Consider the following 25659-nt stretch of genomic DNA (forward strand, 5'->3'; position numbering starts at 1 on the left):
TACACTGCCATCCTATTGACCTTTCTAAATCACAAAATTGTATCAAAGCATTCTCTTGCTTAGAATCCTACTGGAGTTCCCCCAAAGCCTTCCTTACTGAATGAAAGCTCTGTAACATAGCATATAAAACTATCCATCAGCTAATCTGTCTCCCACTCTGGCCCCCATCTCATTACCATCACCTTTCCCATACTTACTCTATGCTACTCAACTAATTATGGTCCATCAATATGCCTATCCTCTGGACCTTTGCATGTATAGTTTCTTCCATATGGGATACATTCTTTACTTTTTTTATTTTTTGAGATGGAGTTTTGCTCTTGTCACCCAGGCTGGAGTGCAATGGCATGATCTTGGCTCACTGCAACCTCTACCTCCCGGGTTCAAACGATTCTCTTGCCTCAGCCTCCTGAGTAGCTGAGATTACAGGCGGCCCAGCTAATTTTGTATTATTAGTAGAGATGGGATTTTACCATGTTGGCCAGGCTGGTCCCAAACTCTTGACCTCGTGATATGCCTATCTCAGCCTCCCAAGTGCTGGATTACAGGCATGAGCCACCGCACTTGGCCACATTCTTACTTTTTATTTGCCTAACCCTCACTTGTTCTCAAGAACTCATACAGTTTTTATGTTTTCCTGAACAGTCCCAGTCCTCAAATATCCAGTCTGGGCTGGTGATCTTTCTCTTTATTTTTATATCACCTTGTGCATGACTTTGATGAAAATGTAACCATCTGTTCTCCTTTCTGTCTTTCTACCAGACTCTTGACTTCTAGTAATCTTTAGGGAAAGGACAGATTCTTTTCATCATTATGCCCCAGAAAGTCGCTAGCACAGTATCTGTCACAATACATATCTGTTGAATAAATGAAGTAATAGCAGTATTTCTTGCAAGAGTATATCCCTGTGATATAGACAGGAGACAGGGAAATACCGGGTAGAAGAGGGCAGTTCCCTGGCAAAGGCCCCACCCTTAAGCCTGGAAACCTGTGGCCCTAAATGAGAACAGGCATTTCTGTTTTCACACCCAAACATTCCTGTTTTACTTTTTAGTTCACTATGCCCCCCATCCACTACCCATAAAATCCCCAAAACCCCAGCTCCATGAGCATACAAGGAGATCAACAAAAATGTGGAAGAATGGCAGGATGGCACAGCAGAGAGAAGAGAAGGAGCATCTAAATGCCAAGAAGAGTTCAACTGGGGATTGTCAGAAAGGAGATTGGCCACTGGACAGCCAAATTCCAGGGGAAGATCATATTCCCACTTCATCCTCTTTCCAACTCCCCATTCATTCCACTGAGAGCTACTTCTACTACTCCATAAAACCCTGCATTCATTCTTCATATCCATGTGTAACATCATTCTTCCTGGACCCTGGACAAGGACATGGGTACCAAGAGGGCACACAGCTGTTTAACACTTAAGCCATCTGCAGACATGAAAGCTAAAAAAAAAAAGCACACTGTAAAACATGCCCACTTGGGCTTCGCAAGTAGCAGGTACCCAGACCTAAATATTGCTACAGGGCTCACGTGGAGTTTGCTCCAGCCAGCACCCAAAAGCACTTGCCCAGGCTCCTGCACCTGCTTGTCTGCGTGTTCCCCCTCCCATAAGGGGTTTGCACATCAGCCAAACAGATGAGCCACACCCCTATCACACATTACTGCAAGAGGGTTCAGGGAACTCTCCCATCTCACCTGGACCAGGCGACAAATTAATAGGGGTTCCTAGTCTTACTTGTGACATGGACTCCTTTGGTAGCACGTTGAGACCTAAGGACCTCCCTCAGAATAATGTTTCTAAATGTGTAAAATAAAATACATGGAATTGCCAGACGAAACAAGTTAAGTTGAAATACATTTACCAGACAATAACAAACTGATGTTGTGATACAGTAATGTATGTGCTTTGTTATTATACTATTGAATAATAAGATACATCTGTGGATCTAATAACTACTGTGATTATAAAATTGCCATAAGAGTAAGAGATGCTTCTAGATCTGCAATAACTATATGTGATAGGAAAATATCTCTGGTTCCTATTGGTGACAGAGGTACTGCTAAAATGGTTTGTTTCCTATATTTATAATTGACAGAAACAGTAAATAATAGTTAGAGGTAGTGAAGAAAATATTTAATTATTCCTCTCCAAGTTTACCATCATTAAGACCCCTTTTTCAATGGGATTTCCTAGAAGGCAAGGAACTTCAAGAAAGCCAACAGAGAGTAGCAGGGCAGAGTTCACTCTTAGTATCACTGAATATTTACCAACAGTTAGACTGCATGCCTCTGTATGCACCACCATGATATACTAGCAGATATATTATTAATAGAAAGTATTAATTATGAGACTCTGGACTGCATTTATGTTTTACTTAAAAAGTACTTGGGCTGCTTTCTGGACTATTTATAAACAAGGAAATATTACCAGCTACCAGCCTCCCTGATACTCTCTGGGACTCTGTTTCTTAATATTTACCGTCAATATAATAATGCCCTATTTCTGGATATGCTGTGAGGATTACTTTAAATTACATTTGCTAAGTGCTTAACTAGTGCATTCAATAAAAACTACTAGTAGGAGCTTTCTCAGGTTCTACAGAGGCTTAAGCTATCAAATGCATTATGAATAGAGTTGGGAATATTATATGCCACAACTCAGGCTTATTCTCAGTGTCCCTGACAAAATAATTAATTACAGGGAAAGTGTAAGTCAGTAAAACTAGAATTCTGAACTGAACTTAAAACGATGTATTTAAAACTCTTAAATACGGCCTCTGGCTTATCATTCTCTTACCTGCTATAACTAAAATAAAATCATCTCTCAGAAACACGACTGGGAAAGTTTACAAAGCAAGTCTGCATTTGACACAATAGTCTTGACCAGGGTATAATTCATTTAAATGGTAAGAACTTTTTGCTTTACCTGGTATTCTTCGTAAGTGGCAATGTAATGTGTATAGACATTGCATAGACCTGAAATAACAACGGTCATATTCTGCATCCCATGAGATGCAAATTCCTAGGAGAGAAAAGTAAAACCCAATAAAATTACTCTTCATCTCTAAGTATATTATCATTATATTATCCTTAACATACAAGCATTGATTACATTATTGGTATAAGATATTTTTCTTAACAAAATTTTTCTAACTCTGTACTATAGTTGGACAAGTCAATGGATCTATAACCATCTTAAAGATTGCAGTTGCCGATGTAGAAACTCCTTACTACTAAAATAGGGATTTAAAAAAATCAACTTATTAATGGGTGGTTATTAGCTAACCAGAATAGTAATTTCCAGCTCTAAGTAACAAGACATTTTTGTTATGTCATTTTAGAACCATTTACCATACTGCCTGAATATTTAAAAAATTAAAAATACAGCACAGATAAAATATAAATTCCTCAAATATGATACATTTTATTTAGGCTGTTCACAGGAATTTAAGATATAACATACTTAGAGGTTATTTAGTATTTAATTTATAAAACAATTATCAAATTTTAAAGTATTAATACACAAATACCAATAAAATGTTCTTAACCTAATGTTATTCCCCTTATGTTTTTAAAGTCTGGTTCTTATACCACCACCATTTCATATTCACCTTCACTATTAATTTCAAGAAATGTGGAACTCTAGTCATCTTAGAAAGGATTAATTTAAAAGGTATCAGATCATAGGGATAGGATATACTTTCCTGTTCACCAAATATGAACATGTAGATATGTTATTTTATTTTTAACTTACTGCTTGCACTGCCTCTCGAAGTCTTCGTCCAGACATGGTCCTGAGTCAAGAAAACAGCTATGTAAAAGTTTTCCTACTCAGAATGTGTGCAGAGTAAACAGAAACACTTGCAGTGAAAGCCAAAAAATTACCCTGGCTCATCACACAATAGTAAAATATGCAGGAACCCAATGACTATGAAAAGCTAAACTTGACCTTTTTTCCTGCCTGTCATAGCTTCAAAATAAATCCTAAGCTGAAAATAGTCAATCTGACCAAAAGAAAGAAACAGAATCAGTAATTATCACTGGCAAAAGAGTATCATTACTTTCCATTCTTGAGTCAACAAAATAATTAGTTGTATTCTATGTTTATTAAAGTTGAAGCAGGTAGAAAATACATTACTGTCCCTTTCTACAAAAAATTTACCATTTTATTTATTCATTTAATCCTTCAATAAACCATTGAGCATCTACTACACACCAGGCCCACTTCCAGGTGCAAAGGATTCAACAGTGTGGAGCTTACATTCTAGGGAGAGGAGAGGGTTAATAAGCAAATAAAAACAGATGATGAGAAAAGCTATAGAGAATAACAAAGCAGGGTAAAGAGGAAAGCGGGTGGTAGTGGTGGTCATTGTGGTGATGGTGGTGCTGGTGCTGATGTGGTTGTTGACGGTGGTGGTGGTGATGATGGTGGTGATGGTGGTGATGGTGGTGGCGGTAGGTGAAGATTATATAGTGAAAGCAGGACAGGCATCCCTGTTAGACATTTGAGCAAAAAACTAAAGAGATAAAAGATTTAGTCATGAGAATAACTGGAGGAAAAGTGTTCCAGAATGAAGAAACCGTAAGTTTAAAGGCCCTGAGACAAAAGCATCTTTGATGAGTCTGGGAAGTGTAACAAAGCCAATGTGGCTGAAGCAGAGAGGAGTAAAGGGGAGGGAGGTAAGAAATCACATAGGAGAGTGTACTGAAGAACAGATCATGTAGGAGCTTGCAAGTTTGAGGATTTACCTGGAATGAAATGGGAAGCTACCAGAGGATTTTTGAGAAAAGACATGATATTATTTAATTTATACTTTAAAGGGCTTAATATACCTGCTGTGTTGAGAAAAGACTGCATGGGCATAAAGGCAGAATGAAGCAGACCAGGTAGCAGGTTATTGCAATAATGTGTGAATGATTGTGATAGCTTAGACCAGGAGGGGAAGTGACAGAAGGTATTGGGTGAAGTGTACAAAATTTGCTAAAGAATTTGAAGGAAAAAATAGAAAAAGAGAGAATTCAAGGATGACTCCAAGAGATAGGACCTGCTGGAAATATATGAAATTGCAATAGGAAGACTACATATCAAGCAGGTTTAAAACATTCTTCCATGTTTTTAATATATAATCTGATAGTTTCAAGTAGCTGTATTTTAATTTTATTTCAAATCTTTCTACTGGCATAATGATTCATGGCATCATTTTAATTTGGGATAAGTATTTTTTTAAATTTTCATGTCTGCTTCAGATTAGCCATCAATAATAAGCATAGAGATGATAGTTATTCTTCAGAGGCCCCAGCAAACATTGCCACCAAACATAGTACAGTAGCATACCAAGGGGTCAGTACAGAATGATCTTCCTATAATAAGGAGCAGTTTCAATAGAAACATACAACAAACACATTTTTAACTAAGTAATAAGAAGAACTTACGTTAACTCCCCTGGGATGGCAGTTATGGCCAAAGACCCAAGGGTAATAATCTGAACATCAACAATATCTGGATGCCAGGGATGAGGTTTTGATAGCTGAGAACACAAAACAAGAAAATTGTGTTAGAAATAATACTCTGTTTATGGTCAACAGACAGATAATGGTCCCAGAAGTTCCTCTAGTTTCTAATTTATGACGTAGTATTAAATATTCTATAGGGGCACTTATGTCCTAGTCGTAACATACAAACTTCAAATGCCAAAGCCCCATTAACCTGCACAAATCAATAAAGTGTTTGGTGGATCTGTCACTGCGAAATCACAATGTGTAACAGATAACCAAAGGTTTTCCTAGGGTATTGTTAGAGGCTATCCTTATACACAATAAATAAGGAATTCCATTTTGAACAGTTTAACTTAATAACTTCTCTTTTTATTCTAATCATACTTTAAGTTTCCAGTTTCCAAGTCTTGCTTTATTTTACAAGATTTCTCCCAAGAGAATTTATCCTTTTCCATATTCAGAATAGTATAGCCTGTCCTTTTATTCCTTCTTTTTCTCTCTTTCTTCTTTCAAGAATTTTAATAGAATATTAGGAACAAAACGTATTTTTAAAATGCTTCTAACTCAACAATCCATGTTTTTATGAATACCCAAATAATCTTTTCACATTTAGAATGTGAAAATATATGTTTCAAAGGAGTGTAAAAGAAAATTGCTTCAGTTAATATTGCCTAAATGTGAGAAAATTAAGACATGAACATGTTTCTTTTTAGATGACCTGAAATATTTCCTTTTGCAGAAAACTGAGTGCTCTCTTCTTGGAACTAACATAAATAAATTCTGAATAAAATAAAAGAATATTTTTAAAAACCACAATATAGCAAAATAAAATATAATCAAATCAAGCAAATAAATAAATAAATAAAAATTAAAAAAAATAAATGTTAATCTTCTTCTGCCTTTCCCACTGTCCTAATTATTGTATTTATTACTTACAAGTACAATAAATAAATCAGTATACTTTATCATCACAACCCTTATTACTTAGAGTTACAGAACCCATTTTTTAATAAGAAAAACTTGATATGGGAATATCTAAATAAGACCTCCCACTGTTCATTATCTGACAGTTCACAAATTTAAAAATAACAACACGCTAATTTCACTATGATAATGAAAATGCACTACCTCTCCAGTGTGAAGAAGAATAGGCTTTGGTTTATGACATTCTTTCATTTCTTCAGATGGTTTTCCCAGGACCTGGTCTCGAATGGTGTCCCAAAATGGATCCCCTTCTGTTTTCCCTATTAAAAATGTTATGATTAATATACTTTCTTGAATCAATCTTCTGAAAAAAGTAATTATTTTGACAAACATTGTACAATAATCTTTTAAAGAATCTCAGAGATTTTATTAAGGTTGTTGTTCAATGATTTCAAACAGTTTGAATAATAGAATAGGCAAAATGTCCCATGCATCCTAAGATATGAGCCATTATTTAATTAAAAAATCTTCAGCGTGGTCAAAGGAATGACAGAAAAGTTTCGTTCCTATTACCTCTGCTCATCCGTGTTGCAAATAAAAACAGTTTGACATAATTAACTGCAGAATTGTGGACTAAATCACTTTTTTCCTGTTTTGAAAACTAAAAATGACACCTCCAACTCACAATACCAGTTGTCTGGCTTATGGTCCCTGAAAGAATTTCTCCTGAATACTCATTTAATTATCTACACACACACACACACACACACACACACACACACACACACACACACAAACATGAGCAGTAAAAAACAAAAACAAACCTCAAATGTATAATCTGGGGAAAAGAGTTTTGTAACTATGATACCTATGAATTGAGAATCTATACTCCATTTGAAAAATTTAGTAATTATCAATGTCTGTGTAGCTAATAACAGAGGACCAGATACGTAAAGTGAAAACTCACAGAATCAAAGGAGAAATACACATTTCAACAACAATAGTGAAACTTTCAATAACCCATTTTCAATCATGGATAAAACAACTAGGCAGAAGATCAACAGGGAAACAGAAAACCTTAACTAGACCTGACAATCTATAAAATACTCCACCCAAAAACAACAGAATACACCTTCTTCTCAAATGAACATGGAACATTACCTGGGATAGATCATGTGCTGGCCAAAAGACAAACCTCAATAAATTTTAAAAAGTAGAAATAATACAAAGTATGTTTCCAAGCACGGTGAAATGAAATTAAATAATAGGAAAAAATTGGAGAAACTCATAAATATGTGAAAATTAAGCAATATGATCTGAAATAGCTAATAATCAAGGAAAAAAATCAAAGGAAAACCTGGAAATACTTTATCATCATTGAAAATGAAAACACAACAAATCGAAACTTATGGTACGCACTTACAGCAGTGCTCAGTGAGACATTAATAGCTGTAAACATCCATATTAAGAAACAAGAAAGATCTCAAACCAATAACCTAACTTCCACCTGAAGACATTGGAAAAGAAAATCAAACTAAACCAAATCAAGCAAAAAGAAGGAAATAATCAATATTAGAAAGAAAATCAATTAAACAGTGAGCAGAATAACAACAGAAAAATCAATGAAACCAAAAGCTGGTTTTTTGAAAAAGTCAACAAAATTGGCAAAGCTTTAGCTAGACTGACCAAAAAAAAAAAAAAGACAGAAGACTTAAATTATTAAACTCAGACATTAGAAGGAACATTACTACTGACTTTAAAGTAATAAAAAGAATTACAAAGGAATACTGTGAGGAGTTGTATGCCAATAAATTAGATAACTTAGATTAAATGGGAATATTTCTAGAAGACAAACTACCAAAACTGACTTAAGAAGATACAGGCAATCTAAGAAAAAAAAGAAAAAAAAAACTATAAAGAGATTGAATTCATAGCACATTTTTAACTACCTAAAACAAAGAGCAGAGCTCAGATTGTTTTATTGCTGCATTCTTCCAAACAAAGAATTAGTACTAACTTTTCCAAACTTTTCCAAAATAATAGAAAAGGGAATACTTCCTAATTCATTCTATCAGGCCAATGTTATCCTGATACAAAACCAGACAAAGATATCATAGGAAAAGAAAGCTACAGAACATTGTCTCTTATAAATATGACACAAAAATCTACAATAAAATACTAGCAAACTGAACACAGTAACATGGAAAAAGAATTGTTATAGAACATGACTGGGATTTATTCCAGGAATGCAAAGTTGGGTAAACATTCAAAAACTGATCAATGCAGTATAACATATTAATATAATTTTAAAAATTACATTATAATCTGAGCAGATAGAGAAACATTTGACAAAAATCTAACACCATTTTATGATAATAATACTCAACAAACTAGGATATAAGTAAATTTCCTCAACCTGATAAAGGATTAAAAACCCAGAGCTAGCATTATACCTAAGGATGAATGACTGAATGCTTTTTCCATAGTATCAGGAACAACACAGAACTCTTTCCACTTCTATTCAACATTGTTCTGAAGGTTCTAGCCAGGGCAATTAGGCAAGAAAAAGAAATAAAAGGCATTCAGGCTGGAAAAGAGAAATTAAAACTACTAATATTTCTATTTTAAGATAACATGATCTTAAAATTTATAAGCTGATTCTAAAATATTAGAACTAATAAATGAGTTCAGCAAGGTTGTAGGATATAAGGTCAATATACAAAATAGTTGTATTTCTATACATTTTCTATGACTAATCCAAACATGAAATTGAGAAAAACATTCCATTTACAAAAGCATGGAAAAGAGTAAAATAAACTTAACAAAAAGTACAAAATTTATACTCTTAAAATTACAAGACATTGTTGAAAAAAATTCAAGATCTAAATAATGCCAAAACATCCATGTACGTGGATCAGATTACATAATATTGCTAAGATGGCAATACTCCCCCATTAATCTGTAAATTCAATGGCATTCCCACCAGAATCCCAACTGACTTCTTTGTAAAAATTTACAAGCTGATTCTAAAATTCCTATGGAACTGCAAAAAAACTCAGAAGTCAAAACAATCTTCGAAGAGGAGGTCAAGGTAGAATGACTCATTCGTTCTGATCTCAAAGGAAACAGTAACCAAGAGAGGGTTGTACTGGCACAAGGCTAGGCCTATAAATCAATGGAATTGAATTGCTAATCCAGAAATAAAGCACATGTCAACTAATTTTTAACATGTGTGCCAAGATTATAGAATGGGTAAATAATAATCTTTCCAACAAGTGGTCCTGAGATAGCCGAATAGCCACACGCAAAAGAACAAAGTCAGGCCGTGACCTCCACGATACAAAAAATTTAAATTAAAATGGATCCAAGACTTCAATGTAGAGCTAAAACCATAAAAGTCTTATAAGAAAATAGGGGTAAATCTTCATGACATTGGATTTGGAAAAAGATTCCTACATATGACACTAAGCCATGAGTAACAAAACTTAGACTTATTAAAAATTAAGAACTTTTGTGTTTCAAAGGACACGAATCAATAAAGTGAAAAAAAAAACCTACAGAATGGAAGAAAATATTTTCATATCATACATGTGATAAGGGACTGTATACAGAAAACACAAGATCCACTTATAACTCAATAATAAAAAGAAAAATAACCCAATTTTAAGATTAAAAAACTACATAAATGACATTTCTCCCAGGAACATATACATGTGGTTAATAAGCACATGAAAAGATGTTTGACATAATTAATCATTAGGGAAATGCAAATCAAAACCACAATCAGATAGATACCCCTCCACACCCATTAGGGTGGCTAGATTCAGTAAGTCAGCTAATGACAAGTATTGGCAAAGACATAAAAAATCAGAACCCTATACACTGCCTGTAGAAATGTAAAATGGTACAGCCATTTCAGAAATAGTCTGGCAGTTTCTCAGATGATTAAATGTACAGTCATCATATAATCCAGCAATTTTATTCCTAGACATATACCTAAGAAGAAAGATGAAAACACACACCCACATAAAAATCACATAAATATTTATGGAATGTTTCTAGATTAATAATAACCAAAACATGGGACAATCCAAATGTCCATCAAGTGAGGAATGTATAAACAAATCTGATATGTTGGCCGGGCGCGGTGGCTCACGCCTGTAATCCCAGCACTTTGGGAGGCCGAGGCGGGTGGATCATGAGGTCGAGAGATCGAGACCATCCTGGTCAACATGGTGAAACCCCGTCTCTACTAAAAATACAAAAAATTAGCTGGGCATGGTGGCACGTGCCTGTAATCCCAGCTACTCAGGAGGCTGAGGCAGGAAAATTGCCTGAACCCAGGAGGCGGAGGTTGCAGTGAGCCGAGATCGCGCCATTGCACTCCAGCCTGGGTAACAAGAGTGAAACTCCGTCTCAAAAAAAAAAAAATCTGATATGTTGATATAAAGGAATATTATTCAATTATAAAAAAGAATGAGGCTGGGCATAGTGGCCCACACCTCTAATCCCAGGACTCTGGAAGGCCAAGGTGAGTGGATTACTTGAGGTCAGGAGTTGCAGATCAGCCTAGCCAACATGGTGAAACCCCATCTCTACTGAAAATACAAAAATTAGCCAGGCACAGTGGCAGGTGCCTGTAGTCCCAGTTACTTGGGAGGCTGAAGCAGGAGAATCACTTGAACTTGGGAGACAGACGTTACAGTGAGCTGCACCACTGCACTCCAGCCTGGGTGACAAGAGTGAAATTCCATCTCAAACAAAAGGAATGACACATGTTACAACATCAATGAACCTTTAAAGCATGATGCTAAGTGAAAGAAGCTAACAAACAATGCCACATATTATATGATTCCTTTTGTATGAAATGTTCAGAATTGGAAAATACAGAGACAGAAATATTAGTGGTTGCTTAGACCTGTGGGATGCATGGTCAGGTACAAGCCTGGAAAACCAGCAGACCCTGAGTTTAAAAATAATAAAGGTATTGGCTACAATGAAATCTGATCAGAGAACAGAACCCAGAAGTGTCAGAAGCTGAAACCATACCCTTACCCTGTGTAAAATTGAGGCTTCCAACTCCATCAATGGTGCCAGCCGCAAAACTGTAGCCCAATGCTGGTTTACATGTTTTTGCCTAAAGGAAAGTTTTTAAAAACAAAACAAAAAGGAAACAGATAAAGAAACAAAACTTAAGCTGAAAGTAAATAATGAGAGAAACCCGAAACTTCACCCTTGGGGCATAACCAGTGTGTCTCAGCAGCACTTACTGCGTGTGTGGAATTGAGCCAGACGGTCACATCTGTCATATTCACCCACTGGTGTGCTGAAGCCAGTGGTCCCGTTACCTCCTGGGAAGCAGAGGCATATAGTTCCTAGAAAACACACAGGCTTACTATTCCAAGAAAAAAGGCTAAAGTGAGTATCTCCAATCGTACTCAGGAAGTACCAATTTCATGCAATTTGGAAATGCCTCTCTCAGAAAAGCTTTGTTTTGCTGGTTGCTTAGAATTGGCCAATAACCACATGGGTTTCGGTACCAAACCCAGAAGTTTCCCAAAAGTTTGGTCTCCGAGGCTGTTGACCTGTGTCTACTCCCCGCAAAAATGAAATAATAGTACTACAGGCTGTGGCACAAAAAGCCCCAATCTCACTGGAAAGACCACTAAGAAAATTTAAGATTAGGAATAAGTGGACCAAATTATTTTCTTTGCTAGAGTGAGAGTGTATCCTTGGGTGTTATCAGAATACTTGAGTCCTGCAGCAGGACTGGGGCCAAGGGTGGCTTGGAGAACTTCAAGCCCTGCTTCATCTGCAGCAGCTCACCCACCCACAATCCACTCTTCAGTGCTTTTGTGTTTCATACGGTCAATTGATGCTTTTTCAATCTTACGGGAAACGTGAGTCAAAACATGTTTTAAAAATTCTTTGTTTTTACTAATTTGTATTATACAACATAGGCAAATCCCGTTTCATCAAACGTCCTCTTGCCTGACACTTAGCTCATTCCCCTCTGTCCCCACCCCAGTTTCAACAGCCACATGTGAGCTCTCATAAGTCATCAGTAAGACCAGCTGCAGCTTGCCTCTCCTAATTATGAGGGAAGCTGTGCCTTGCTTAGAAGAGAATGCAGAATGTGGGACAAATCTCTATGGCTCTCCAGCTCAGAATGGGAACAAAATTTCTGACACTAAAGTGTGTCACGTGTGCACACCCTAAATAGAATCTGTGAATTTAGAATAATCCACTGATAATACCACAGTAATTAAAAAGAAACTGCAGCAATTAGGCTGGCTGTTGCTACCAATTTTGCGTCTGATTGTTTTTTAAAGGTGTATTTGTCTTTCCTTAGTTACTCTTAAAACATTTTAGAACTCACAGAATAAACTATTTAAACACACAGACACACATACAGACACACACACATGCAGCAAAGGTATGAATAAGCTATGAAAAGAAAGAGATTTAACTATATCAAGAACATCTCAGTTTGAGGTCTTTTGTCTTTTTGCCCAGAAATCTGTCTCCATAGAAGCTGAAACAAAATATGGGGACAAAATGGGAATTAAAATTTAAGAGGGGAAGGAGGTCAGAGCAATTCACAGTAATCTCACTGGAGACCAGATTATCTCTTCATCAAAAAGTTTTTTCAAAAGAAAAGAATAGATGGATAATCTTTGCACATTGAAGAACACTGGGAACTGATTTAAATCCAAGTTGCAAGAACTGGAGTTCTATGGCTCAGCTCTAGCTTGTCACCAAAGGAAAAGTTAAGAGATAGCCGGGTGACTTTTGGCAAGCAAAGGCCTTAGAGACTTCTGAGAATTTGAATCAATCTGGTTATATCTGATGCCACAATAACTGAATATCTTATAGACTATTTTCCTGCTGTCTGAAGCAAGCATTCTGGCCTGCTAAACATTCTAAAATAGAATGTTTTCCTGATTACTTGGTTTTAAATACACTTCCTATAAGAAGTCAGACCTGAACAGTCAGACAGGTTCCTGTGTGGATTGCAAAGGCCACTTCCCAAGCTGACCTCTTCCAGACTGCCCCACCACAGCCTGAGCATTTTCTGTTTTCTTTACAATATTCAACTTCCTAGTGAACCATGTCAATGTATTTTAAAGGACAATTTTAAATGAAGATGAAAGGAACGAGGCCCATGGCTTACCTTTGCTCTCTGATACATTGTTCGTCCTATAATTTGTGTGCTGTCGAGCATATCCTGTCCAGGTCCCTTAGCAATGCACATGCTAGGCTGGGACAAAATAAGATAGGATGCATTCTTGGTTAAGTTAGCAGTTATTTTAAGGAATAAGGAATTATAACTGAATCTAAGCAAACAGATTTTTTAAACCACATTCTAGCATTTCTTTTCAGGAAGTCTCTCAAAGTACAGACTATAAAAACAAAATTATACATGGTCTAGAACAGTGAATATCTTTAGAAATTATCTATTCTGGAGCCTTTCTTTTAAAAATAAGGAAATTGAAGTTTATACAGGTAAAAGGATGTGTCGGTGATTATCCAAGTATCTAATATCTGAGCTAAGACTTGAAGCCTGATCTTTCCATTGACTCCACGTCTTTCTACTTGCTTGTTCTTGCCTCTGATTCTTACTCATGATTACCTTAAATTGAAATTCAGTTAAATTATATTGGAACAACTAACTGGACTTCTGGGGGGGAAAAAAACATCAATAAACAAATCTGGCCCTATTTCTGACTTCTTATGTTAGAAAAATTTAAGACTGATCAAGCACTTAAATATTATAAGTAGAATCAAAAAAGTACTAAAAGAAATATGGATGGATGGATTTTATAGTCAGAGGGTGTGAGCAGACACTCCTAAAAGTTATCTAGAACAAGCTTAGTTAAACTGGACAGCTTAAATATCTTAAATGCGCATAAGGGCAAAAGGCATAAATAAGATACAAAGGCAACTGATAAACGGGGAGAAAAGTTAGTATCATTTTGAGAAAACTAAGACTTTAATATATTAGGAGCTCTAAAAAGTCAGTAAGAAAAAAAATCTTTATTAATACTGATATTAACCCCATTGGATAGAGCCGATTGGGATAGAATAAATGTCCCAGAAATAGTGTACAAAAAAGCATTATAACAAGTAAAATGTTCTAAAAACACAAAGAATAAGAACTCCAAATTAGCCTCTACTGCTCACATCAAAGTTGAAAACAAAGCTAAATAAACATTGCAGGAGTTAAATAAATGGTGATATAGCTTTATTTGCTGTCTTTAAAACATATCACACAAATCTGGATACAGTCATTGAAAGATTTCTAAGAAAAATTAAATGGAAAACTCAAGTCCTGGATACAAAACTCAAAATCCGTAAATAATTAATAAAATGTTATATATAAATGCATAAATAAGTACATAGAAAGAGGAATGAGAATAGCAACTTCCAGGAATAGCAAAGTGTAGAGGAAAGGGAGGTGAACAGTGACTTTCACTTGTTACTATTCTCTGTGCTTCCACATTATTTGAATTTTTACAGCAATTTTGTGCTTGTAATTTTTAAAAAAGGAAAAGGAATTTTGGTCTTATATTAAAAACCCTATAGACTTTACAATCCATGAGAAATGTCTCAGGCAAGTAGTTTTTAGTACAAACTTGTGACTTTTGAAACACCAAAGCAAAATGTTTTACATTGTCCAAGTTTGGGAAAGGGTAGTTAATCTCTGGCAGTTACTGAATTGTCTCATCATTTACAAAACTTGAACAGTCACTCAAATGGAAAAATGTAACTTCACTCAATTAAGATCTGGTGGGTTTGGACATGTGCTTTTGAGAAGAGCAGGTGCTAGAGGGAACTAGGCCAATGTATACTAGAAGACAACATATTTGTAAATTAATGATAAATATTCAAATATAAAATGTATATGAGATGCAAGAACAAACATTTCATGTGCCATAATTACTTACCCCACCAATGGGACAAGTACTATTGGGGTTATCACAGGACTCTCCTGTGTTGATGCAATGTGGGCCGAGAATGTTGGGGGACACATCTCCTAGGTTTGATGAAGCAAAGGCTGCTACAAATGGTCCCTGCCAAAAGAAATACCAAGTTGCCTTTAATTCTTCACTATTTCCTATAATGACTGCCATTAGAAATGCAAACATTAAATTCACTCTGGTAAATTCTTCAAAATTATTTGCAGACAGTAAAAAGAGGACACAAAATATTTAGGTTGCCTGTTCACTCTGATGATAGTGTCTTTTGCTGTGCAGAAGCTCTTTAATTAGATCTCATTTGTCAATTTTTGCTTTAGTTGCCATTGCTTTTGGTGTTTTAGTCATGAAGCCTTTGCCCATGCCTATGTCCTGAATGATATTGCCTGGGTTTTCTTCTAGGGTTTTTATGGTTTTAGGTCTTACATTTAACTCTTGAATCCACTTTGAGTTCATTTTTGTATAAGGTGCAAGGAAGGAGTCCAGTTTCAGTTTTCTGTATATGGCTAGCCAGTTTTCCCAAAACCATTTACTACATAGGAAATCCTTTCCCCATTGCTTGTTTTTGTCAGGTTTGTCAAAAATCAGATGGTTATAGATGTGTGGCATTACTTCCAAGTCCTCTGTTCTGTTCCATTGGTCTATACATCTGTTTTGGTAGCAGTACCATGCTGTTTTGGTTACTGTACTCTTGTAGTATAGTTTGAAGTTAGTTCAACCATTGTAGAAAACAGTGTGGTGATTCCTCAAGGAAGTAGAACTAGAAATACCATTTGACCCAGCAATCCCATTACTGAGTATATGCCCAAAGGATTAGAAATCAATCTACTAGCAAGACACATGCACACGTATGTTTACTGCAGCACTATTCACAATAGCAAAGACTTGGAACCAACCCAAATGCCCATCAGTGATAGACTGGATAAAGAAAATGTGGCACATATACACAATGGAATACTATGCAGCCATAAAAAAGGATGAGTTCATATTTTTTGCAGGGACATGGAAGAAGCTGGAAACCATCATTCTCAGAGAAGTAACACAGGAACATAAAACCAAACACTGCATGTTTTCACTCATAAGTGGGAGTTGAACAGTGAGAATACATGGACACAGGGAGGGGAACATCACACACTGGGCCTGTCGGGGTGGAGCGCTAGGGGAGGGATAGCATTAGGCAAAATACCTAATGTAGATGACAGGTTGATGGGTACAGCAAACCACCATGGCACATGCATATCTATGTAACAAATCTGCACATTCTGCACATGTATCCCAGAACTTAAAGTAAAATATATATATCTATATCTATATATAGATATAGATATAGATATATCCAGAAAAATATATATTCTGAGAAAACTTTTTATTCCAGTAAAGTCTCACATTGCAGTCAGTATACATACTATTACTGAAAATACTCCAATTATCAACAAAGCTGTTTCAAGTAGGAAAGTTTCAAATTATGCCTCAAACAGAAGTATTTTGACCAGAAACACTGTAACAACAAATTATAAAATGCTGACCAGTCAATCTAGTCTATTGTGTTTTATCTGGAGCTCAGGATCCATTTGCCCTTTAAAAATAAATATCATATTGGCTTAAACAGAAAAAGCAAATGCAGACTTTCTTGTTGCACAATGAACCTAAATACACCATCCACCATCTGGACTTGTCCTCCGTGTATCTTTTCTCTCTCTCTTCAATCCAGTTAGAGTCATGCAAGGCCTCTGTGTCAACTCAACTGCTCTAGCATTGTACCTTACTCCCACTTTAATTTTCTTAAGGAAAGGCATAACTAAGTATTGGAGATACAAGTCTTTTTTGATACTAAAATGTTAAGTTATTTAATGGGAAACTCTCTTTTCCCTAAAATGCAGACTAAAGTGAGAAAATAGAAAGTAAGTTTTGCCAACAAAGGAGCTTGCTTTGGTTTGGATGTGATTTATCCCTGCCAAAACTCATGGTGAAATTTGATCTCCAACGTGGCAATGTTGGGAACTGTAGCCTCGTGGGAAGAGACTGATCCCTCATGAATAGAATAATGCCCTCCCACAAGGTGAGTGAGTTCTTACTCTCTAGGGTATGGATTGCAGTAGTTCCTCCAAGAGCAGGTTGTTAATAAAAGAGCCTGGCTTCCTCAGTTTTTCTCTCTTGCTTCTTCTTTCACGTGTGATCTCTTAGCACATCCTAGCTCCTCTTCTGATTTCTATCGTGAATATTCATGTACAATATGAATATTCAAATTCTGAGAAAATTGGTATTTTATTGGAAATAGCATGAGGCCCTCACCAGATGCAGTTGTTCAGTCTCGAACTTTTCAACCAACAGAATCATGAGCCAAAATAAATCTTTTTGTTTTATAAATTATCCAGTCTCAGTTATTCTGCTAACACAAAACAAACTAAGACAGAGCTAAATGATCAGGCTGAATGTTAAGGGAAGCTAATACGTTTATAAGGAAATATTAATTCTAGGCAAGAGTCTGAGACTGTTATCTTATTATATAGTCTTCCATATTTGGGCCTGGTGCAGTGACCTATGCCTGTAATAGGAGCACTTTGGGAGACCAAGGTGGGCGGATCACTTGAGGTCAGGAGTTTAGGACCAGCCTGGTCAACACAGCGAAACCCCATCTCTACTAAAAATACAAAAATTAGCTGGGTGTGGGGATGTGCACTTGTAATTTCAGCTACTAAGGAGACTGAGGCACAAGAATCACTTGAACCCAGGAGGCAGAGGTTGCAGTGAACTGAGATCATGCTACTGCACTCTAGCCTGGGTGACAGCGTGAGACTCTGTCTCAAAAAAATAAAAATAAAATTGTGCTTAATATTTGTGTAGCTCTAAAAACAAAAGTAAATATCAACAGTTTGTCATATTTTCAGCTTAATCAAAAACTACTATTATTACAAAAATCTTGAACTTGCCCTGCTTTATTCAACTAATAACTTTATGAAGCAATGAATATAAGGACTATCTAACACAAAAAGCAAATGGATTAGTACTCATTTTAAATTTTTCTTTCCCTATTAGAGATGATGGTAAATGCTCTCTATCCAAGCATATCAATATGTGAGACTGATGAGACACTTTATTCTGGAGATTTGAATCACCTTTTCTGAACGCAACATGAATGATGACACTCAGTGACTCAAGATGAAGCTTTCGATTATATAAATTCTCACCTGTCCAGGTAGATATCCTTTGTTCTTCTCTTGCTCAAGCAGGTAAGACGCATAGCCCACATTGTCGCTGTTTACAAGATGGTTACTGTTGTTCATGCTGACCGGGTGGATAGCAAACCAGCTGTAAAGGAGCAAGAAGCTCTAAGTTAATCAGGAGAACCAGAGAACTGGGGCCAAGAACTAGGACTGGGAGCTTAAGTTTTCTCCAGCAGGAGAAAATATTTTTAAATGATAGACATTCTACATCTCGATTCTTTCATTGTTCATGTGCTTAAAAGTACAAGGCAGACATGTACGCAAAGTCTGATCATTTTCATAAATTAAAAATACATAACTTCATTTTCATGACTATTTCATCATTGGCATCCTCGTTAGATGCATCAGTGATGAGATGACATACTTAAAGAACTGTATATACGTGGACTTTGTCCTTCAAGATAGGCACACAGATAGTAATTATTCAAATCTATCCAATCCGACATTTGCTGAGGGTTATCTGTATGCCAAGCACTGAATAAACTGTGGCTTACTTTCAGAATCTCACCAAAGACACAGATGCGAACAAATGGCTTTAACACAGTATGACAAACATTACAAAGAAACAGGCATAAAGTGTTTAGGGGACCACAGATGACTAACAATTCTTGAGGGCATCACAGGGAGAGGAAACAGCAGAGTAAATGCACAGAAACATGAAAGAGAATGTTACGCATAATTCAGCATATCCTTATGCCTAGTAATATCTTGTTTAAGTGTAAAGCTATACTGTTTACAAACTAATTTCACATCTGTTACCTTATTTGAACTTCACAACAACTCTGAGAGACAGGCTGTTTTACCTCTATTCTGCATAGGTGATCTAGAAAAGCCTAATAAAGGTCCATTGGCTCATAGAGAGCCAGCACTCAAGTATGGGTCTTGTGACACCATGTCCAGAGGCCTTTGTAGGATCAAACCCCCACACAGGTGAAAAGGATATGGAAGGCAGGAAAGCAGATTAACTGGAATGCTCAAGAAAAGAGAGATGCAAATTCATAAAGTGTCAGGTTAGCTTAGAATTTAAAAAATTTTTGTTGTTACTGATACAATTCTTTGTTGAAAAACCTTTTAACATTTTAGCTTACATTCCTACCTAAGCAATGTAATTGCACAAAAATAAGCATCTTCTTAATGGCTAGGAAGGATTTAAGACTTCAAGATCGTCTTTCGGGCATCATCTTTCTTATTGCCTACCAGAAGCAGACGTAGGGCAGAAGTGGCCTGCTCAAAGCCTACCGATGCTAGGCAGGCAACACAAATGAGTCATGCTGGTTGGTACAATAGGGTCTGGTGTGGACTGTAGAAAATTTACAGTGTTTAAAGTTCACAGCCTCTACCCAGCTCTGGCCAAGAGTTGCCTTATAGAACCAGTGCTGCCAACTCTTCTCATTTTTTCAAAAGGAGCCACAGATCCATGTTTTCATATGTATTTATCAACTTTAAAATTCTTCAGGAAGTAAATGGCATGGAAACAAAGGACAGGAACTGCTATACATTAAGAGACTTAAGAAATGTAGCCAACAAATGTAGTTTGTGATCTGACTCAAACAAAACAACTATTTTAAACAAACACAAAAAGACTTTTTGATATAATCAGGGAAAACTGAACATAGATTGGGCGTTAGATCACATTAGGAGATTAATTTTGTTGGTTGTAATAAATGATTGAGGCTACATATTTTTAAAGCCTTTATCTGATGGAGATATATACTGAAATATTTATGAGTGAAATGTATCTAAAGACACATGCACACTTATATTCATTGCAGCACTACTCATAATAGCAAAGACAAGGAATCAACCTAAATGCCCATCAGTGATAGACTAGATAAAGGAAATGTGGTACATATATACCATGAAATACTGTGCAGCCATAAAAGGAGCAAGATCATGTCCTTTGCAGGAACATAAATGGAGCTGGAGGCCGTTACTTTTAGCAAACAAACACAGGAAAAGAAAACCACATACCATATCTTCTCGCAGGTAGGAACTGAATGATGAGACCACATGGACACACAGAGAGGAACGATACACACTGAGGCCTACTGGAGAGTGAAGTGTGGAAGGAGGGAGAAAATTAGGAAAAATAACTAATGGGACTAGGCCTAATACCAGGGTGATGAAATAATCTGTACAATGAAGCCCCATGACACACATTTACCCATGTAACCGACCGGCAAATGTATCCCTGAACTTAAAATAAAAGTTAAATTTAAAAAAAAAGAAATGTGTAATGTCTGATATTTGATTTCAAATACTCTTGCCAAAAGAAAAAAAAAAAGTGAGGGGAAGAATAAAACAAAATGACAGAGTCCTGCTAATTAGAGAAGCTGGAATACGTGACATGGAGATTCATTACATTAATCACTGTAATCAGTATGCGTTTAAAAATTTGTACATAGCTTGTTTTTTCGTGTTGACATACATTTAGAATTTTTCAAAACACAATGTCAAGTTAAATCACCAATGAGTGAGCTGAATTCACTCCCTGAGATGGTAATTTGCCCCTGTGCTAAGGAATAAACATTTATTTGGGCTGAAGATATTCTAGAGTCATCCCCTCAAAGTTACTTGGAAGATATTTACATTTACAAATTTTCTTCTATTACCTTTGTGTGTGTGGTTTGTCTCTTTCTCTTAGAACACAAGTATCAGGAAATTCTAATCAAGTAGTGTTATCCAGTTACATGGATTTTGCTTTTCTGGAGTTTTACTCTTTAGTATGGAAGAAAATATGGTGGTGGCATTTTGGCTTCCTAACCAAAATATTTTCATCTGATACAATCATGCTGAGGTCAGCCAGCTTCAGCCAACACTGAATATTTCCATTACAGTCAAAGAAAATTTATACAACAAATCTATTGACATTGACTATTATTTAGCTCTTGTTAGACAAAGGACTTCAACTACAACATCTCATTTTATTCTCACGGAAATTCTTTGAGTCAAGTACTATCATTGTCTTCATTCTACAACTAAGAAAACTAAGTCCCAGGGTGGTAACATTATCTGATCTAGGTCACACAGTGTTAAGTCAAGAAGCAAAGAAGCAGGGCTATGAATTCAGGGGTGTGTGTGTGTATGTGTGCGTGTATGTGTGTGTGTATGCTCTTATCCACAGTGGGATCCTGGTTCTCTCCCTTCTCTTTATTCACTTGCTCATTCACTACACATTTGGCTAACTTTGACTCTGTGCCAGCACCGAGAACATAAAGATGAATGAGGCATCATCTTGGCCTTGAGAAATGCTTCACAAAAGATGTGACATTTGAGTTGGATCTTAAAAGATGAGAAGGAAGGAGGCAAAGAAATCACTAGAGAAGAAGCATTCCTAGCAGAAGAAATAACATCTACAAAGGCATGAAGATGTGAAGGAGGGCCCTGTGTTTAGAGAATGGATAGTCAGGGTGGCCAGAGTAGAATGGATATGGACAAGGAAAGATGGCCATTGTATCATTCATTCAATCAATATGAATTTATTGGGAACCGTGTTGATTGGCATTGTGTGAGGCCCCGAGGAATGTAAAGAGGAATCAAATGCATTTCCTACTACCAAGGACCTTACACATTTGGGCCACAATGGTATCTGTGGAGAAATCATGTGCTAAGAATTTCAATCTATTAATTAGATATAGATGTGATTTCTTCTTCTTCTTTTGAAAAAGTGTCTCCCTCTGTTGCCCCGGCTGCAGTGCAGTGGTGCAATCATGGCTCACTTCAGCCTTGACTTCCCAGACTCAAGTAGTCCTCCCACCTCAGCCTCCCATGTAGCTGGCACTACAGATGTGCACCACGATGCCTAGTTAGTTGTTTATATTTTTTGTAGAGATAGGGGTCTCACTGTGTTGCCCAGGCTGATCTCCAACTCCAGAGCTCAAGCGATCCTCCTGCCTCACCCTCCTAAAGTGCTGGTTTTACAGGTTGAGCCACCACACCTGGCTTGATTTCTTCTTCATTCCATTTATTTTAAGCCTTAGAAAATAAATCAAAATTTTCCTCTAGAAAATTGAAATAAATGTTCAGAAAACAGTTATTTGAATTGAAGGAAAGGAAGATGTCGTATTTTTCCTCCTTTGTCCTTTGAAATGTGGATTATTAAAATAGCAAACTTGTCACAGCAACCAAAGTGCTATGGTTATAGATGAATATTTTTAAAGATATGGAGAATAGTGATCATTTTAATTTTAAAACACAGTACTTACAATTTATTTTATCTGGCCAAAAAATATTCTTCAAAGCAAAGTTCAAAAGAAAGGAAGAAAGCTTTAGTTAGTTTCAGAAGTTGGAACACAGACATAAAAGGATGACTACATCCCTGATAATAAGCATTTTTAATAATGCTTATGTCACAGCTAGATGTAAAATAGGAAGCAAGGTGCTACTTGAATCAGCATGATATAATTAAAAGTACTGTGGAAAGTCAAGAAATTGGGGAGATTATCCTAGTTTGTAGCAAAGTTAGTCAAAAATTTTTTTTATAAACATTTTATTGCATTTTAGGTTTGGGGGTACATTTGATGAACATGCAAGATTGTTGCATAGGTACACACATGGCAGTGTGGTTTGCTGCCTTCCGTCCCCTCACCTGTATCTGTCATTTCTCCCCATGCTATCTCTTCCCACCTCCCCACCCCCCCCGCCCCTCCCCCATTTCCCCCCAACGGACCCCAGTGTGTAGTGCTCCCCTCCCTGTGTGCATGTGTTCTCATTGTTCAACACCCGCCTATGAGTGAGAATATACGGTGTTTGATTTTCTGCTCTTGTGTCAGTTTGCTGAGAATGATGGTTTCCAGGTTCATCCATGTCCCTACAAAGGACGTGAACTCATCGTTTTTGATGGCTGCGTAATATTCCATGGTATATATGTACCACATTTTCCCTATCCAGTCTATAAGAATGGCGATCATTAAAAAATCGGGAAACAACAGATGCTGGAAAGGAAGTTAGTCAAAATTTCTGGACCAAAATTTAAAAATTAGTGAGACTGAAAAATAATAGATTTCAACTATATGAATCAGTAAGCAACATAATAATACAGAACACTACAATTATTTTTCCTTCTGTGTAAGGAGGCATTTGGAGAAAAAGATCTTTAGTAACTCTTTCAATTCAGACATTGAATGTGCCCTACTCTGAAACAAAGAAAAAAGCCAGATGCAAAACCAAGGTCTTTCAGTATTTAAAACAGTAACAAACCCACCCCAGGTCCCATGCACTGAGACCTGGGCCTCCATGTCCATTGTGCAAGTTGTGTCCTGCATAAAGAACACTGGCAAAGAGGGTAAGTGGGGGGTTAAATCCAGCCTCTGTGAAGCTCACTGAGCCAGGTACTTCAGCCAGCCCAGAAAAGAGGACGTGTTTGTGTCACTCAGACAAAGGTTCTATATGCTAGCATGGCCTTTCCCAACCTAAAATCCACAAATAGGGAAATAGAATACTGGGTGTATCCATTCAAAGGTACTGTTCAGGAAGATTCATAGCAACATGGAAGCTCTTCAGTAAATAAAATATAGGAGGCTGGAATGGGTTGAATAGCGTCACTCAAAAATGCATGCTCGTCTGGAACCTCAGAATGTGACTTACTTGCAAATATGGGTTTTATAGATGTAATCAAGGTAAAGATCAAGTGATATTATACTGACTGCATGTAGGTTCTAAATCCAATGACTAGCATCCTTACAACAAGAGGAAAGGAACAGAGAGATACCCAGAGACATAGGGAAGAAGGGGATATGAAGATGAGGGCACAGACTGGAGGGATCTGTCTACAAGCCAATGAAGCCAAGGATTGATGGCAACCACTAGAAGCTAAAAGAGATGCATGGAACAGATTCCTCACTGAGAGCCTCCGGAAGGAACCAACACTGATAATGCTTTGAATTGGGACTTCTGGCCTCCTGACCTGTGAGAGAATCAATTTCTGTTGTTTTAAGCCACCCAGTCTTTGGTAATGTGTGGCTTCCCTAGAAAACTAATACAGAGGCTAATATTATTTTACAGTAGCTAAAAATACCAGCTCTGGAGTCACATGTGACTCCAGATACTTAATAAGTCAGTCAATACTTAATTTGAACTTCAGTATTCATATCTGTAACATAATGAAAATAGCAGTGTCTGCATTTGACAATTAAAATAACTAATACATGTGAGGTGCTTAGTACAAAGACTGGCCTATATCAAGAATGGAATAAATGTTCACTATGAGAATGTTGATGATGCTATACTGATACTACTGCTGCTGCAGCTGCAGCTGCAACTGCAGATGATGATGATGATGATGATGATAAGGGAAAGAGATACCAAGCTCCAAGCATAAGCATGTACACAATTCATAAGATTAATATAATGTTAAATATATGGGGACAGTATTCAACATTCACAACACGTGTGTATTCCACCCATATGCTCCGGGCATGAAATGATTCAGTGAGGATAGCCTGCCCTCTTGTGGCAGAGACGTGAGGAGTGCTCACAAAATGCCCATGTGCTCTTCTGTTTCCCAGTCTCGTTTGCAAGGTGGAGCGTGTGAATAGCTCTGACTAGTAACACGTGTGCAGAAGGATCATCCAATCTTCATTAGACTTTCCATGAGTGGAAAATAAGTTTTCAATGTGTTAAGTCACTGAAATTTCATGTTCTGCCTTGTGTGGCCCTTGGCATTAATTACCTTCCCACCCTGGTTCTCATTCCATCACGATCATCCTCACCCCACCCCCCTGCAAACTGTTTGGAGAAGAAGAGGAAAGCATGTTTCATTGTCTTACACTGGAAGCATTATTGGGCCCATAATTTTACCCAAAGGGCAACCATTTTTGCAGAAGCAAAAAAATATACACTGGACTGCTCAGATTTTAAAAAGATAATGAGCTATAGCCTGAAGAGCTCTCCTAAAGTTATAGGCACACCTGAGACAAGCATCCTGCAGAATACTCTACCATCTCCACTCCAGAGAAGAGAAGTACGTTCTCAAGGAATCCTTTTGTTACTTTCAAAAATCCTGAATGAAAAAGTCCCTCTAAATAACAATA

General features: G+C 36.8%; 1 protein-coding gene across 2 annotated transcripts in view; it reads right to left on the reverse strand.

The window, feature by feature from the left end:
- ASAH2 (N-acylsphingosine amidohydrolase 2) overlaps positions 1-25659 on the reverse strand; it is a 60846-nt gene that overhangs the window by 12787 nt on the left and 22400 nt on the right. Inside the window, exons 7-15 of one of the 2 annotated variants that reach the window (XM_003922443.2) lie at positions 18593-18713; positions 15375-15500; positions 13601-13687; positions 11697-11801; positions 11482-11563; positions 6631-6746; positions 5440-5534; positions 3761-3800; positions 2933-3028 (exon numbers count right to left, since the gene is read on the reverse strand). In XM_003922443.2, the coding sequence (XP_003922492.1) occupies positions 2933-3028; positions 3761-3800; positions 5440-5534; positions 6631-6746; positions 11482-11563; positions 11697-11801; positions 13601-13687; positions 15375-15500; positions 18593-18713 (868 nt within the window). The remainder of the gene's footprint in view (positions 1-2932; positions 3029-3760; positions 3801-5439; positions 5535-6630; positions 6747-11481; positions 11564-11696; positions 11802-13600; positions 13688-15374; positions 15501-18592; positions 18714-25659) is intronic. The other variant, XM_003922444.2, reaches the window with a different exon arrangement.

The sequence above is a fragment of the Saimiri boliviensis genome, chromosome 12 (assembly GCF_048565385.1).
Source record: "Saimiri boliviensis isolate mSaiBol1 chromosome 12, mSaiBol1.pri, whole genome shotgun sequence".
In the NCBI taxonomy this organism is placed as follows: Eukaryota; Metazoa; Chordata; class Mammalia; order Primates; family Cebidae; genus Saimiri; species Saimiri boliviensis.